Below are 17507 nucleotides of genomic sequence, written 5' to 3' on the forward strand. Positions count from 1 at the left end.
ATCGGAACGAGTCCGATGGTGGAACGAGTTGATTCAAATCCCTATTTTTAAAAAAAGTGATTCCGCCCCGCCCCAAAAAATTTAGGCAAATAAAAATGAAAATGAGGCAGCAGAAGGTTTGGAACGATTAAACATAAGAACAAATGTCACGCAATTTATTATATTATTATATCATTAAATGTTAGCTTTCCCAGTTAATAACAAAACTATATTTCTTTAACACACATTGAGTACTATCCCTAATTTCCAATTGCTCTTATAAATATAAAATTAACAACGTAATACAAAAATTAACACAAAAATAGGCTAGTCAAATATAAATTAAAGCAATGCAGTTTTGTCATTATCTAGCTTGACCACTAGAAGACTGGAGTTAACTTACATCAAGAGTATTCAAGGTAGAGAAACGGAAATGGGTAGGAAATTATTCCATAAAAATTCTAACCCTTCAAAATTATAATTACTCATAATATTTATTAACTAAGAATTGAATATCAAGCTTTTAAAATATTATCTTATTGTTTTACAAAAAGAAAAAGCTGTGTGCTTAATCTTAAGCTTAGCGCTGGACACTCTTACTCTCATCTTCATTGGCGTAAGCTTGAACGTGTACATGTCAGCTAGACGGTCAAAGTAAAACTGGGCCAAAATTTAGTATTACCTAACTGGTTTACTTAGTGTAGTATCCCTCCCACTCTATCACCTATTTCACAAACATTCATCGATTGAAAATATTTTTTAGTTAAATATTCGTTTCATTGGAATACAAAAAACATTATAACGCTTTCTTAAGATGATTTGAATTTTTAAAATTTGTTTTTGTCCATTACTCTTATAAAATACGAAGAATTTCAAATAAAATATAATATACAAACACAGAATGATCTAGTGTGCAGGTGGAGTCAGTCGTAGTTACCATGACAACGGAACCGTTAAACGACTCCGGCCCAGCTCTAGCATTTTCATTGGTTAAATCCACTGGAGTTGGTGGAGTCGAATCCGGAGTGATTTAAATCCTTTTGAAACCGGACTCGTTCCATTTTTTCGTTCACTGAATCTAGCCAATAGAAATTGCTGGAGCTGGAACCGGAGTTGTTTAACGGTTCCATTGCTATGGTAACGAGGACTGACTCCACCTGCATACTAGATCATTGTGTTTGTATATTATATTTTATTTGAAATTCTTCGTATTATATAAGAGTAATGGACAAAAACAAATTTTAAAAATTAAAATCATCTTAAGAAAGCGTTATAATGTTTTTTGTATTCAAATAAAACGAATATTTAACTAAAAATTATTTCCAATCGATGAATGTTTGTGAAATTGGTGATAGAGTGGGAGGGATACTGCAGTAAGTAAACCAATTAGGTAATACTAAATTTTGGCTCAGTGTTACTTTGACTGTCTCACGGTCATGTACACGGTTAAACTTACCCAATGAAGATAAGAATAAGAGTGTCCAGCGCTATGTTAAAGATTAAGCACACAGCTTTTTCTTTTCGTAAGATAATAAGATAATAGTTTTAAAGCTTGATATACAAGTCCTAGTAAATAAATATTTCTTTATTTATGAGTAATTATCATTTTGCTTGAAGGGTTAGAATTTTTTTTATGGGAATAATTTCCTACCCATTTCCGTTTCTCTACCTTGGATCCTCTTGAAGCACGTTAACTCCAGTCTTCCAGTGGTCAAGCTAGATAATGACTAAACAGCATTGCTTTAATTTTTATAATTGACTAGTCTATTTTTATGTTAATTTTTGTGTTACGTTGTTAATTTTATATTTATCAGTGCAATTGGAAATTAGGGATAGTACTCAATGTGTGTTAAAGAAATATAGTTTTGTTATTAACTGGGAAAGCTAACATTTAATGATATTTTTTAATAAATTGCGTGACAATGTTACTAATGCATAGGGTAAGTACAGAGACCGGAATCGGTGAACGAGTTGTTGGAATCGATTCCAACCCTGGAACTGATTCAAATCCAACGAGTCCAAAGACGGACTCGTTCTGCCCATCACTAATACAGAGCATGAACCACGTGAAGTTATAACCCATGTTATAACCTGTTGAGGTTACGCTCAGGCTACAATAGTAGTACAGTTGCCGCTGCCTTCTTGACATTTTGAAAATTTGATTATATATTTCTTTTTGTGTGTGTGTGTCTTTCTGTAATTAATTGAGATTAGAACTTTGTATCATCTATATAGGAAATTATTTTTTGAAGGTACGGGTCGATCTCAGGGAAGCATCTCATTTTAACAATTTAGTAAAACTTCAAAGTTTTTATGTCCATAACAGCCAGGAAAACTGACGGGTGAAAAAGAACTACATATGTGTGTACTCATTGAATTAGTTTTCGATTTTGAGCTCTCTAGATATCAAATCCACCCACAGCCCATTTTCTAAAGATCACTGAATTAAAATTGAAGCACCCAAAGAATCCCAAAACATGTATTTTTGTTGGAAAGGCAGTTTTCAATATTTAATAAGACCATTAAGACTCTCTTTTACCAACAGAGAGGGAAAGATGAGCAGTTATGAAGATTGATGAATGGCCATTTATCTAGGAGGGCAACTGTTGGCTGGGTCTAAAAAGTAATGGCTTCTGCAGTTCTGTAGGAAAATGGAGGAATCTCCAATATCTCTTCAATTTTCAAGGTTCAGATTGAAGGGGATTGGGAAGTCTCTGGATTAGATCAGATTAAGTAGAAGACAGTCACAGACTATGTCACCATGATTCAAAACGTCTTTTGCGGCACCTCTTCTATATCTGTCTGTACGAATTAAAATTCAAGGATTTGTGAGGTGGCTCCTGGCTATGATATGAAGTTATGGTATATTATAAGTTTTTCTTCCCCGAAGAGCCAATTTATGGGTCCTACATGTCCTGAAAAACAATATGTGTAATGCAATTCCGGACAAAACCAACACAGGCAGAAACATGGCCAAATTCATGAGAAGCATTTGCTTCTTCAAGAACCTACCTTTATCCGAATGGCCGCCTGGCCTAGTTGACACAATGGCCGTTGTATATTAGGCATGGTGCTAATAATAAACACTTCTCTTTCGTTTCTGGCCTCAGGTTTTGTTACATCTCACCATCCACAAGCAGTACAAGGCATTTCAACATAAAGGTTCCGAAATATAGGCTACCAAGCTCTGGAATCTGTCTCCTCATTGCCACTCCAACTCGAATTTGCGGACTCCCACACGATAAGACTTTTGTTTTGTCTACCAGTACTCTTCAGCATCTCCTAACAGTTCAATCTTTGAGCAGCCTTCATAGGGCTTATAGTTTCATAGGCTTAGCAGCCTGCAATTTGTTTCCTAGAATCTTGCTCTAGAACCAGAGTCTAGGATACCTTGGATCCTGTTAGGGTAGGATGTAGGATGTTAGAAAAAATCTATGGTCTTAAAATACATGAAATTAAAAAATTATTATTAATAAAACATAAAATCAACTAAATAATAATTTGATTTTATAATATTATATATAATAATACAATAGATAATAATTTATATTATGTAGCAAATAATAAATATTAAAAAATACCTATATAACCAATAAATCCACCAATATAAACAAGTATAATCATGCAAGCTGTTTGTTTGTATCAATGATCGTATAGCCGTGGAGGAATGATTGTTTTATTCTTCTAATCCTCACGGCTTTAGCAACAACATTGGCTGGCACTTTGACCCCCGTCCGAGGGAGAGAGGACGTGATCCCATTAATATCGCCTGCCTAGCTGGGATTGTGCACTGCAAATGTCACGGGCCCCCTTCCATCTGACAGCTCGTGATACCCAATTAATTGAGCACCTTTCCCCTTTCTATAAACAGTCCATCGTATTTACAGTCCCCCCCCCCCCTACTAATCTGTATCCATCTGTACAGGGAGAATTAGAAATCTAGTTACTACTCTAATTAATAATAAAATCGGATGCGAGCAGTAATATGATTTATTATTACTGCTATTATTACGTAATTAAATTTTCTAATATCAGAAATGGTGCCAAAAAAAAAAATCCATAAAGCCTACAATTTTTATTCTGTAAAACCGCATAGGCGATTTCTTAAAGTTTAGAATTTCCCTTACAAATTGAAGTTTTATTAATACGTATAGATAATAAGGCCTCGCATTATATATAAATAACATTTTAGAGATAAGCAAGTTCAACCCCATTTTATCCTAGAGGACTGCTCTAAGGAGAAATTTCTAGGAAAAATGTTTCAAGTAAAAGTTATAGCTCTATAAGTGTGCAATTACGAAGTTTAAAGAAAATCGATAGAGCTCTTTTCGGGAAAAATCTTTAAAGAAGTTAAAAATTTCTCAGTAGAGTGCTATTTTTCTGGATAAACTATTTTGACTGCTAAAGAATACTGTTATATCTTTAATCGTAACGAAAAATAATAAACTATGAACAATGTAGCATATTATTTTCTTAAATTTAAAATCTAGCCTTCATACAACAAACAATTACAATTTTGTAAAAATTTATGTATAGTATGCAATTTTAATAAGTATCTGGAAACTATATTTTTATATAATAGTATCGTACTTGGACTTCTTCATTCGACCTTCGCCGAAATATTTCAAAATAGAAATAATAATGATTAATAAGACAAAATAAAAAAAAAATGGGCCATCAAATTTTCTTAAATTATATAAATGATGCAATAAGATTTATCAATGATTCGTCGGCCAAAATAAAGCATATAATTTTTAGAAAAATTTAAAGGTCAAGTTTGTTTTGAAAGTAATTCGTATATATTTTTTATTAAACTTTATTTGCTAATAGATTATAAATTAAAGAAAAATCGAAGCAAATTCAATGGAGCAAGAAGTGCTATTTCTATTTAGAACATTTTATCAAATAAAATAGTTTTACAGGCCCTCTGGGACCATTGATTTGTCTATCTCCTCTCACTAAAATCTTCAAGTTTGGAGAGTAGAACTCAAATAATTGCAGTAACTTGAAAAAGTGAATGCATTCACACAAGGTTTACTTAAATGATATGCACATAAAATATAGCTGAAACTATTACTATAATAATATAATCTTACTAGTTGTCTATAAATTTTTGTTAGAAGGTTAGCGTGCAAGATGATCGGTTGAAAATTAGAAAACTGGTTAGTTTCATACTAGTTTATTTAGATATCAGGAAAGAATTGCGAGGGCTGTTTAGGTTATTAATGCAAAAAGCTTTATTGATTACAACTTTAGTTTCTCTCTAAACTGAAGTCAAAATTTGGTCTAGACCAGTGGTGGGCAAACTTTTTTAATGGGGGGCCACAAAGTTTAAGAAATTCTAGAGGAGGGCCAGAATTATAGAAAAAATGCATTTTGTGTTAAAGCTTTTAATCATAATATTATAAAAACATTACAGCATTACACACTTGTGTAAGTACGCGGCTAGTTTAGCTTCACCTATAGGTTATGCATCTATTATTCTACTAAGTAGAATCTACTTTATACTTCTCGACCGTCAAAACGTAATTATAGCGGGCCATATACTATCCATGTCGATGGACCCTCGGCGGGCCGGATTAAATACTTTCGCGGGCCGGAGTTGGCCCGCGGGCCGTACTTTGCCCATCACTGGTCTAGACAAATTAGATCTTAAAAATTATTACAAAGATGAAGTTGAAAAAATACTCCTAACTTTGATTAGATCAACTGGTAAATTTATTGTGATCTTTTGAAGTTAATTTGAACTGATACGGAAGGATAAATATAGATTCGTATCAATTTTGGAATTAGTGTTTTCACTTATGTTTTTAAGGTTCTCGAGTTCCAATAATGAATACTGAAATTGATCTGTGTGCGGGTAAATTGACCAGCATAACTCGAAAATATTAAAATCAAAGAACTTACGACAAAAAAGGTTTTGGTCAAAGTGACATCCTAACGTGCTATTGTAGTATATAAATTTGTCTTAATTTTTTGATTAAGTTTTTAATGGAACAATATCCATTATGAGGGCATCTGAGACTGAAAAAAAAAAAATGATATGCGAAGGAGTGTGAATGAGTTTGGGCTAGTATAATTCAAAAACAGTGGTTCTAGGAAAATTGGAATTTAGTATTTTGACTAGGTGCCACAAGCTTTTTGGCAAAATGAGACAAAGTGCCAATTTACTAAATCAAATATCAATCAAAATCAAACTTTTAGGATTTTCTCAAATACAGCTCCAGCAATTTTTTTTTTTTTTAAATTAAACTTCGTATTTTCATTGCACACACATCTACAACTTTTAATTGAAATATTTCTAAGTAAAATGCTTCTTGGTGCACCTCTAGGGTGGTGTTGGGGGGTAAGTTTCCATGAAAATGTCATTTAAATGTAATAAAAATGATGTTTATAATTCCGCTTTTCATGGAACATTGATTTTAGGATCTCTCTCTGATACCTTCCTCCAAGAGACCCATTTTTTTTTATAGTAATCTTGTAACGATTTAGTTAAGTTACCAAATTTGAAGGAAGTTTCTTGGTTACAACTTTGAAAAATGTCGGAAGATAAACCATTTGGGTTCAGAATGGCCATCAACGCAATCTAATTCGCAAAGATAGCGAACTCAGTGGAGTCAGGCCCAGGTGATTACGTCTCTTCACAACCACAGTAGGGTCCACATACCACCTTCCAGGCTGCCTCATCTAGTTATATTAGCTTCTAGAATCGTCATCCTCTACGTGACGCTGATCACTCCACTTAATTAGTATTAATCCTAAAAAAATAAGGACTCACATTTTACTGTATTTTTGGTTTTTCCTTTTCTTTTTTTACCACTGAAACTGATTCCCTGAACTCATTTCATTTTTGGACAGTATGATAGTGGGAAGGCACAAGAATTGTTATAACTAAAAATATTATAGTTAAGTACGAAATATATTGCCGCAAGGTATATGTCAAGGGTGTGGCAGTGCTTTAGCGTACACAACAAGCTAGCATGGGTCCACAGATCGTGCCACTCTATATAAACAGGACCCCACTCAGGGCGCAAAATTCAGTACACAATCAAGATTCAAACAATAAACATGGCTATCAAGGTAATTTTTTTTATTTTTATTTTCAAATTATTAATGAAGAGAGTAAAAAAAAAAAAAATGAAAGTCAGTTAATTTGATCAAATTTTGTTCAATAAAAAAAAGTAAAAAGTTCTTAAATGTAGCCCATCATATGCTTCAGTAGTTCCGGTGTACCCATTTTCCGGCAGTGGTTGGATACCATATCCAGCCAGGGTCACACAATTCCAGGGCCAAGCCGAAAAATTTTATTTTTCCCAATAAATATTCGAAACAACTTGGCATTATCAATGAAGATGACAAATCAATTTAAACGATAATCTGTTTAGAAATAAAATTCCTAAGGATAAATAGTAAACAAATGTTCTGGGAATACTTATTTACATTAACTAAAAATTAATTGCAAATAATAATACATCTGATGAAGCGAAAGTCGAAGATTTGAAGAATGGTTTTGGCGAACTTCAAGTCTGTATATGGTTTCTTGTTGGGGTGATTTGAATTCTTCAACAGCAACTGTCGAAAGCTTGTAATGGTTCCCTCCTATTGACCAGAAAGGATTTTGGTGCCTCCTACAGCAATGTCTGAAGTGAGCTGTTCTGTATACCGTAACAGTACTTTAGGGAGAGTGCATCCCTCTCTAAAAACCAAACTTGAATGAAGTCCCCTGGAAAAAATGTTCATACCAAAATGATAGGATTACAATATGTATTGCATTTCAGAAGTAAAACAAAATATTAGAACCATTTACGGAAAAGGCGCTAAATAATCATTTTAGTAAAAAGTCAACTTTCTAAAAACATTTTAATTTTAGTTACACACTTAATCCGCATTAACATGTAATAGGTGATAATCCTTTACATTATACTGTTTCCTAGTGGCAACCAAGCATCTACAAGTTTTGATTGAATCATTTTTTAACGATAATTCTCTTGAAAGCCTTTCTGAGAAATTAGGCTCCACACTAAAGCGCCAACATGGGATTGTTTATTTTGTTTTACTTACTCTATTCTTAAATGCAGAGTTTTATTTATTTAAGTAAGAAAAATACTTACGTTTGGTTTTGTACTTCAGTTGTTTGTGCTTTGCGCAACGATCGCCGCCGCCCATGCTGGCGTTATCGGTGCACCAGCAGTATTTGCTCCAGGAGCACCAGTCGCCGCTCGTGCTTACGGTGCACCTGTTGGATACGCTGCTCCGGCCGTTGGATACGCTGCACCAGCCGTCGGATACGCTGGTCCCGCTGTAGCTAAAGTAGCCGCTCCGCTTGCTTACGCAGGTGGTCCAGCTTATGCTGCAAAAGCGGTAGTTGCCGGTGATGAATACGATCCAAATCCACAATACTCTTACGCCTACGATGTTCAAGACGCTTTGACCGGTGATTCCAAGAACCAGCATGAAAGCCGGCAAGGAGATGTTGTCCAAGGTAGTTACAGCCTTACCGATTCAGATGGTACAAGACGAACCGTAGAATATACAGCCGATCCGGTTAATGGTTTCAACGCAGTGGTGCACAAAGAGCCTTTAGTGGCTAAAGTGGCCGCAGCTCCGGTAGCCTATGCTGGCCCCGCGGTGGCTAAAGTTGCTGCTCCTCTTGGTCTTGCCGCCAAATATTACCACTAAGACTGGAGAGTAACAAAAATGTAAAAAGATCATTGTTATTTCATGTATATTTATTCCATTTTGTAATTTGAAAAAAAATTACTACATTGAAGCAAATAATTTTTTCTATTTACATTTCTGTGTAAAAAATAAAAAACAAAGAAAAATTGGGCTGTCTACTTTGCTACGATTGGCTTGTGATAATTTAGTATTATAAATAATTATTTTGTGATGATATCATATTGCTTCAAATACATATATAATTTTTTATGTTTACCTTTTATTTTTTACCGACCTAAATTCTTTCAAATTCTCTTTTAAAAAAAAAAAGTGAAAAGTCACTCTTAATCCTATTCTCAAGGTTCTAGCTCAAAAAGCTGTTTCAAACTCTAAACGTTTGAAACACATTAAATTATTACCAAAAATGAAAAGTTTGTTTCCATACACTTTAAGAAAGCCTCTACTACAACCCCTCAGAAACTTCTGCAGCAAAATGAATTTTCATCAAAAAATTGTTAAAAGAAAAATTATGAAAACCTGTGATGAGTACATAATGTATATTACATATCAATATTATAGTAAAGCCTAGGAGTAATCCTTAGGATGGAAGATTTGCGAGAAATCGGTCAAATAAAACAATTGTACAATGTATTTGTAATATCCAGGCCCTGAAGAGGACAATATATTTGTCGAAACGTTGGCAAAAAAGACGAGTTGTTTTATTTGACCGATTCCTCGCAAATCTTCCATCCTAAGTTTAACAATTTGCGGTCACGAAAACTATATATTCCTAGGAGTAATTTTCCACAAATTGAACAATCAACTGAGTGAAAAGTACTTCCTCGACTGAGAGGTTTTCTTCTAGCTCGATTTCAGCAACATATTTAAACCCTCAAAGATAAGGACCATACATAACACAAAATGGCATTATGAACGGAATTTACTTACCCACTTTTCCAGAAAAGTGCGAGAAAATGTTATAAATTTACATTATACTGGCAATTAGTTCACCAAGTTTTAAGAAAATCTTCTAAAACTGTTTTAGAGAAAATCTTTCAAAAGAAATCAGATCTTCACACTTCTCGAACTTGGTAGGCTTCAAAATGTTATTTCCGGGAAAAATCGGTAAAAAAAAGTATTACATTAAATTAATATTACTCAATACATTTAGTGTATATTTACTGAATCTATGATAAGTTTTATTGAAATTGCAATTGAGAAACAATTCAGAAATTTCTTAGTGATTTATGTGATAAATATTATGTAATTATTTATAGTTGAACTAGTATTTATCAAAGAAATGGTCTCTACTAGTTATAAACACATAGTTTACACGTGAGGTGTAAACTCAAGAACTTGTCTGAGAGTAAAAAAATAAAAATATCAACTTATCATGGTGATCCAGAACAAAAAACAAACAAAGTGTTGCATTTTTTTTACTCTTATCACCTTCTGCTAATTAAGATAACATTTGCTGAAAACAAATCATCTGAGAACGGAAAGAGAACTAAAATTATCGTAATATTTGAACTTTAGGAAGTTCATTAATGTTATTCTAATGTCTCAAAAGTTCTGTCAGTTCTAAATTCATTACTGAACTTGCAGACGTAAGTACCAATGACTAGTTAACATGTCTGAGGTCGAAAATGTCTTGAGGAAAAAAAAAAAAATCACGGAAAAATGTTTTAAATAAACATTTGTAGAATGTGACGCCAAATTGGAAGGAAATGGTAATAAACAAACACGAAAATCGAAAAATTAAGCTTAATAAGGCGGCATTTTCAATTGATTTCAATTTATTGAACCAAAACTGAGTGCTTATGCTTAAACCAAATATCAAATTTGAGTTTGTTTTTTTTTGTCTGATTTCTTTTAAGTCGAAGATCCTTATTTTTCGTAAATAGGTCAGATAACATCTCTCTAAAATAATATGTAAATAATCCCTCTGTTGTCAGAGCATCAGCATAAAGCAGGTGAGCTACATTTATTAAAGTATTGAATTGAAGTAGTCAAGATTAAGTTTGTCACAGTTTGTCTCATTCAAGCATTCTTCCACTTTGAAGCACTGAACGCATTCTTTTAATATGAATCACTCAACGTGTAATCATATATTAGAAGAGACCACTAATATATTGTTTATTCACGAATTCTGTTGTCTTAAGGTAATATCGAATCTCATGGAATCTTGTACATTAATAAAACAAGTGATTCAAAGTACATGAAACGTACCTTGTGGTGGTAAGATTGAAATATTAATCTTGAAATTAATTTTTCATTCGATCAATACAATTTCTCTAAGTAAAGAAAAATACCTCACTTTCAGAAGCAAGCCATAGGGAGTCAGTAAGAATTTATTGTCATTTGATTTCCGAAATCTACATAACGTCAGACTATATAATCCAACCTACCTCTTAGTTGTATTGTGAACAAAACTGGACTGTTTCGAACTTCATGACCACTTCTGCGTGTAAAATTAAGTGAAAAATTAATTAAATCTAAACAGACTAATTCACGAGCAGATACCCATTACATATTGAATACCACAACTCATTTAATATTGATATTCTTAGGAGAAGCTTCATAACTAAATCTGTAATAAAAAGCAATTGCAGAATCATACTAATTCTAACCCATATTTTGAAGATGGGTAAATTATTTACAGAATGACCATCCGTCATCTCTTTACATTTAGATTATTACAGCTGGTCGCTTGCAGGATCATACTTTTCCTAAAAATCTCTAGAAGCTTCGATAAAAGAACGATACAAGGTGTCTAAAAAAGTATGGGATGCTTGAAGAAGAAAGCATAACCGTCATCGCAGAAGACCGTGGCTCGGTAATAGAAACGTTTTAAGGAAAATACGGATCGTCTGATTGTTTTACTCTACTTCTAGGGTAAAAGTTATCATAAGTGATCCTAGACCACTAATAAATCGGCCTGGGTCTAATTTTGAACTGCATCTGACTTAATAAAATTATCCAAATCAGCAACGACTTAAAGGAAGGAACAAATCCTACAGCTCAACACTATTTAATAAACCTCTAGGCCCATTTGGGCTGCCCTAAAAAAACCTCAGCAGCCAATGTAAGCTCAAAGCCGATATTATATTAAAACATCCTAAGTAGTTCAGAACATAGAACTAGAACTAAGTCTCCTCACAATGCTAACAATTCGTCATTAGAGGTATGGTTGTTTTCTCCTCAAACTGAGACTGTCTACAAAATGGACGTTATACGAGCCTCATAATGTGTAATGGACGCTTCTTAGACCTCAATGCCTCGTATAAGATGAAACCAGTAATCTGTACGATGTCCATGAAAAACCAATCGTCTTAGAATCAGCTAATCAGCAATTTAGTCCATCACAAACTGAACAAAACATTCATCAATAAAGATGAATTCTGTGATGCCTTCATACCTGGTAACTAGATATGCGGCCAGAGAACCGCGACAGCAGTTTCTCATTAATAAAGGGTTAATGAAGAGTCGAGTCTCCTTTGGCCAGCCCGCTATGTCTCCTCCTTGAGTCTGAAATACCCAGAGGCAGATCTACTTACTTAACGGAAGATTTCATCACCTATTCGTACGCTAAACTAAAAGAGTATCACACAACTATTTGTACACGCCTTAGGTGTGTGAATATAAGAGTTTTTTTGTTGTATGAAATGCCTGCAGGGATGTCAAGTACCTAGGATATTTCTTTATCTGTCCAAGTTCCTCAAATCTCTTGGGTTTACTCTGATTTGAATTCATCCACAGATGGATTTATCAGAGAATGTAATAAAAGTGAGAGATCTATTCCAAACAACGCATACATATTTTTGAAAGAGCAAACACAAAACATAAATGTAAAGTTGAAATCGAAACAAAATAAGAAATAAAAAAAGATTTAAAAAAATTATAGAGGACAAATTTCTTAAAAGTAAATTTTAAATCCTTATGGAAATTAAATTCTATAAGGCTAAATATGACTGTTTTTGTAATTAATTGTATTGAATCACAAATAGTTTAGGCAAAGTAGCCGTTCCATTTGGGATTCTTTTTTTGGGTAATGAAATTTACTTTTTTGACATTTCTAAGCATTATTTAGGATACTTCATCAAAGAACTTTTAAACCAATAATTTATTACAGCTTAATTTAATATTTAATATTAATATTCAGTGTAATATTAAAACAAAATAATAAAACAAACAAAAACGTTGTTTGTAAAGTAGCTTAATATAAATTTAAGATATTAATAATGAAAATTTAAGATAATTAAAACAAAAACAAAAAAAATCGGAAAATGGTGAATTTAATTAGTAAATTAAAAGAAAATTCCTAAATTGTTTCATTGCACTATTTTTTGTAAATTTCTTGTGCTGAAACAATTATCATATGTTACTCAAACTTCCCCTATTAGGAGTCCAGAATGCGCTCAGTCTTTTCGATAAAGTCTTGGCAGATTGTTCAGCACAGTAGGGAACCTGTACTGGTCTAGATTTTCCGTCATTCGTAATCATGCCTAGAGTTTATCTTAAAACTACAAGAAAATCCAAGAGTGAGGGTAAGAATTTTGATAATCGTTATTTCTCTATTAACATTTATTTATTTATTTTGTTCTACTAGTATTATTAATAAATAGTTCTTTAATAGTGTTTTCTAATACAGAATAATTTATAATGGGATAAAAGATGACCTAAACAAGAAATACTACTCTTCAATAGAAATTAAGTCTTGTAGTTATTAAGTAAGAGGCTCAGACATTTTTCTACTGCTTTAAAATCCTTATTTTCTAGTTTAGAAAAGATGAAAACATCCAGTTTCTTTACGACAGGGAAAACCATCTTTTAATTTTTTTTAAGCTACTTATAAAAACGTTACCAGTTTATTGAATATTCTACAAACCTAATAAATCATCATTTACTATGAAATTTGTAAATGTATTTTTCACTTTTCTAGCTGGGGATAAGCTTTAACTGTTAGTACAACTTGAAGATTTAAAAGTAAAGCTTTTCTCAGTTGAAAGCTTAGAAAAATTATAGTCCATAATAAACCAACTTTGTTTTTCTAGAGGAAAAGTTTCCATTCACTACTCTATTCTATAAATGCTAGTTAAAATTTTTAGTCTTTACCATTTAAAAAGAAAAAGAATAAAATTAGGGACGACTTAAACTAATACATAAGTTTAAAGTCAGCTCATCAGCGACATGTTGCTTTGTAAATGTAGCTTTAAATTCTACTGTTTAAGATTTTATAAAGTTTGACTTGAAACAGTCAATAATGGGAACTTGAAATTAATTGCAAAAGTCCTCTTAGTCAAAGTAAATCAATTTTTGTAACCATTATATGATAGCAATTTAACTAATTGGCTGAATTTAACGATTATTTAAATTCATTTTCGAAAAGTATTTTTTCGTTATTTAACTGCATCAGTAATAAAACCATATCATCTGTTTGATAATTTTTTTATTAATGAATTAAAGCTCTAGATCTGAATAAGTGTGCCGAGTACTTGTTCAATTAAGCTGTTAGAAAAAAACTACTTGTGAGAATTTCATGTTTGTAAGCTTGGGTTGCGTCTGACATTAACTTTTTTCTCATATTAGAGCTTTTCAAATCTTAATTTAAAGATTCTGGAATGAAACAAAAATAAAGCCATGAATCGCACTGAAATCACGATTTCATTTCAGTTATACTTTCGTCCAGTTTAAACAAGTATAATGTCGAGAACGTTTCTTTTCTCAGATTCTGAATTTTGTAAAGCGAGCTTAAATATAATTTTCAGATCTTAAGAGAAATTAAGGTTTTTGCTTTCATAATCATTTCTTTTTTTTGTAACAAGAGACTTATGTTATTCACAGACAAAGAACCTGAAGTGTTTGAGTTCTCACAACCAAAGAAGAAGATCAAACCGAAGAAACTGAAACTCGATCTTGCAGCACATGACGATTGGTCTTGTGTTTCAGCACTTTCCATAGTAACTAGATGGCAACTTGGGAAAGTACCGCAGGTAAAATACTAATTTTCATTTAGATATTGATGTTAATAAATGTACATTATTTTCTAATGTATTAAGTTCATTAAAATAACAAAAATCTTTTCAAGTCCTAAGAGAAAATTTTAGTCATAAATATTTATCTGGAAATAAATCAGAATTATCGTTGTAACGATTTCTTTTTAGTTCTTCTAATAGTCCGCTACAAACCTACCATTAAAGTGTGCTATAGTTCTAGTTTGGTACTTAGTTCTCTAGAAAAACACATCCATTTAATCTTCGACTCTTCTTCTTCATTCTTCTCAAACCAAGCCATCCTCTTGAGGTCGTCCTACACATACTCAAAACTCCTTTGCATCGTTTTTCATCTTATTTCTTTTCTTCCTGACTTCCCTGTCATCATCCACATCAGAACTATGGATTCTGACATTCCATAAATGTGACTAAGTTATTCTTTTTTAATGAATGCCTCTAGCCTCTAAATCTGTAGTAAGTAGAGCGAATAAAGGTAGTGTGGGGTTTCAGGGGGAACGTATAGCTTTTCTGTGTTTTCCAAGTATTAACAATTATTCAATGACAAATAGTTAGCATTATTTGCAAATACTTTTTTTTCACATTTCACCAGTTGCTTTAAGTTTTAAAAACTTAGCTACTGTTGCAAACTAGCTGTTGGATGACTCACTGATACCATTTCTTGGACTTTTATGGTCATAGGGAAAAACTTTTCAATCAAAATTGTAGTAAATCTACGTTGCAGTGCAATCTGTAAAGTACGTTTAAAGTTAAGCTAAAGAGTCATTTCGGGAAAATTTTTAAGTACCAGAAATATTGGTAAAGGAGTACTTTCAGTTGAGCGAATTCGAACAGAACTTTAATTCCATTTAAAATTACGATTCCTGTAAAATTATTACTCCTGTGAAGGTACTTAAAGAAAAGTCCAATTGGAATCATCTACGATTTTCTGATTTCGTTTTATGGTGGACTACCCAGAAAACCTCTTTATTATACTCAACGGATTTCAAAAGATATACTTTCTTACATAGTCGATTACCTCTCGTATCCTACGGTGTAAAGAGTTTCCAAAAGGGCCGCAAGGGGTTCTTTGGCTACTACTATTATTTTAATTTTCAGGGATGTGAGGCATCGCCCACAGTCTCTCACCTTAGAGCCGAGGCTGCTAAACACATATACGAGTACTTACGATCCATGAGAATTGAAAAACTTATCTTCCCCTATATCTTCCTTTGGTTAGAGAAAATAGAAATTAAGGAACTTAAACCATTGAATTTCTTTTATACTCAACTAAGTACGACTTAGCTCTGGAACTTTTATTCTGTTCCTATACCTTGCTCTGCTTTTACATCATTTCTAATTTTAATAGATTGTTCCCGGCCAATTCGATCTTCCATCACGTAAGCTACCGACTTTGAAAGAAGCACCAGTTCCCATTGATTTTCCTGAAGGATATAATCTAAGGGCAAAAGTGCGAAACAATAATTACCATAATCTACAGAAATGTCCACACTGTGAGAAAACATTTGACAAAGACTGGGTATTTAAACATCATCTCAGATTGCATACAGGTGAAAAACCATTCATCTGCTCAGTCTGTCATCAGTCTTTTGCAGCCAGGTAAGCCATGAGTAATCTTCTTTTTGATTTTCTTTAAACTGCAGCAACTAAAAACAGAAAAAAAGATGTTAAAATTAACAAACACTTTTTACTCCTGCCCAGGTCAAATTTAAGAGCACACCAAAGTACAAAATCACACCACGACTGGGAATGGAGATGTTTTCATTGTAAAAAACCTTTCTCACAAAGAAGATATATGGAGAAACATCAGTCAATATGTGTCAGTAATCCGAAGGCAATGGATTATGGTGGTAAAAAGTCCAACTTGAAACTGAGTGTTTCTGTTGGATAAATTTTTCGATCTGAGTAACAGCACCATTACTAAAGTACGAAGAGGTTTTAAAAGATCGAATTGAAGAGCTTTAAAAGACTGAAAATTTATGTTTTTACTCACTAATTTTACATTATCCCCTTTTATATTCCAAAATATTGTACATATTATTGTAATAGTTTATATATTATTTTTTTATGAGCGGCAAGTGTAATATTGACAGATTATAAATTTTAATTGGATTCCAAATATCTATATACGTATATTGTTAATAATTAAAAGAAAATTTAACATTTAAAATATGAGTAATAAAGTTTGATCAACAAAGTATGAATGAAAATTGACTAAACTTTTATTACTGTTAATAATAATTAAAAGTTTTAATTTATTAAGATTAATGTTGCATTTTTATAAGCAGTTTTATTAAAAGGCCTTCTGCCGGCAATAAATGATAAAAAATAGAATAAGTTGACAAGTCTCAATAAATGTATTTAAATATTTATGTGACAAATAAATTTTTTATTTTTTTATATAAAATCGTGAATGTTTTTACTTTTTTAAACAATTTGAGTATTTGCTCTTAATCCCAGTCTGCATGGTCAATTTTGCAACTCAAAACCGGGAGGATATCGTGGAAAGTTCATATTTGGTGAGGAAGGATGTGCAGCAAGGGCCAGGGAATGTTTACGTATTTTTAAAAAGATTTTATTGGTGTCCTACGTTTTGGGTACCACTGGCGCTCTCTATCAGGAGCTACTGTATTAACTTCATTAAATTAATCTTTTTTAAGGAATACTTTCTCTGGCTATCGTGGAACATTCATCCTGCTTGTAATTTAAGGCCTGATCAATTTTGAATCTAGATTAGTACAAATATGATATTTCGAAATAGATGAAGCCATTTTTTTAAAAAATCTCCAAGAAGTAAATAATCCAGTCGGAAAAATGTTACTTCCGGTAGAGGAATTTTCATTAAGTATTCTTTAAAGA

At 32.6% G+C, this 17507-nt stretch overlaps 2 protein-coding genes and 1 long non-coding RNA gene across 3 annotated transcripts in view; 2 read left to right on the top strand and 1 right to left on the bottom strand.

Annotated features, from left to right (window-relative positions):
* Positions 1–3425: 3425 nt before the first annotated feature.
* Positions 3426–17507, bottom strand: part of LOC141453327 (uncharacterized) — a 35381-nt gene continuing 21299 nt past the window's right edge. The window contains exons 5-8 of the long non-coding RNA XR_012457946.1: positions 16117–16294; positions 9586–15378; positions 8091–8660; positions 3426–7702 (exon numbers count right to left, since the gene is read on the bottom strand). This is a non-coding gene — a long non-coding RNA (uncharacterized lncRNA). The remainder of the gene's footprint in view (positions 7703–8090; positions 8661–9585; positions 15379–16116; positions 16295–17507) is intronic.
* Positions 6929–8677, top strand: LOC141453274 (larval cuticle protein A2B-like). Its single transcript, XM_074126287.1, has 2 exons — positions 6929–7059; positions 8110–8677. Exons 1-2 carry the CDS (start codon positions 7048–7050, stop codon positions 8656–8658), a joined length of 561 nt encoding a protein of 186 aa, XP_073982388.1. The 5' UTR covers positions 6929–7047; the 3' UTR covers positions 8659–8677.
* Positions 14469–16971, top strand: LOC141453271 (uncharacterized). Its single transcript, XM_074126271.1, has 3 exons — positions 14469–14630; positions 15997–16247; positions 16350–16971. The coding sequence occupies exons 1-3, from the start codon at positions 14469–14471 to the stop codon at positions 16537–16539; spliced, it is 603 nt and encodes a 200-aa protein (XP_073982372.1). The 3' UTR covers positions 16540–16971.

Source organism: Rhodnius prolixus, unplaced genomic scaffold (assembly GCF_049639745.1).
Source record: "Rhodnius prolixus isolate KJV_2025 unplaced genomic scaffold, Rpr scaffold_1, whole genome shotgun sequence".
Classification (NCBI taxonomy): domain Eukaryota; kingdom Metazoa; phylum Arthropoda; class Insecta; order Hemiptera; family Reduviidae; genus Rhodnius; species Rhodnius prolixus.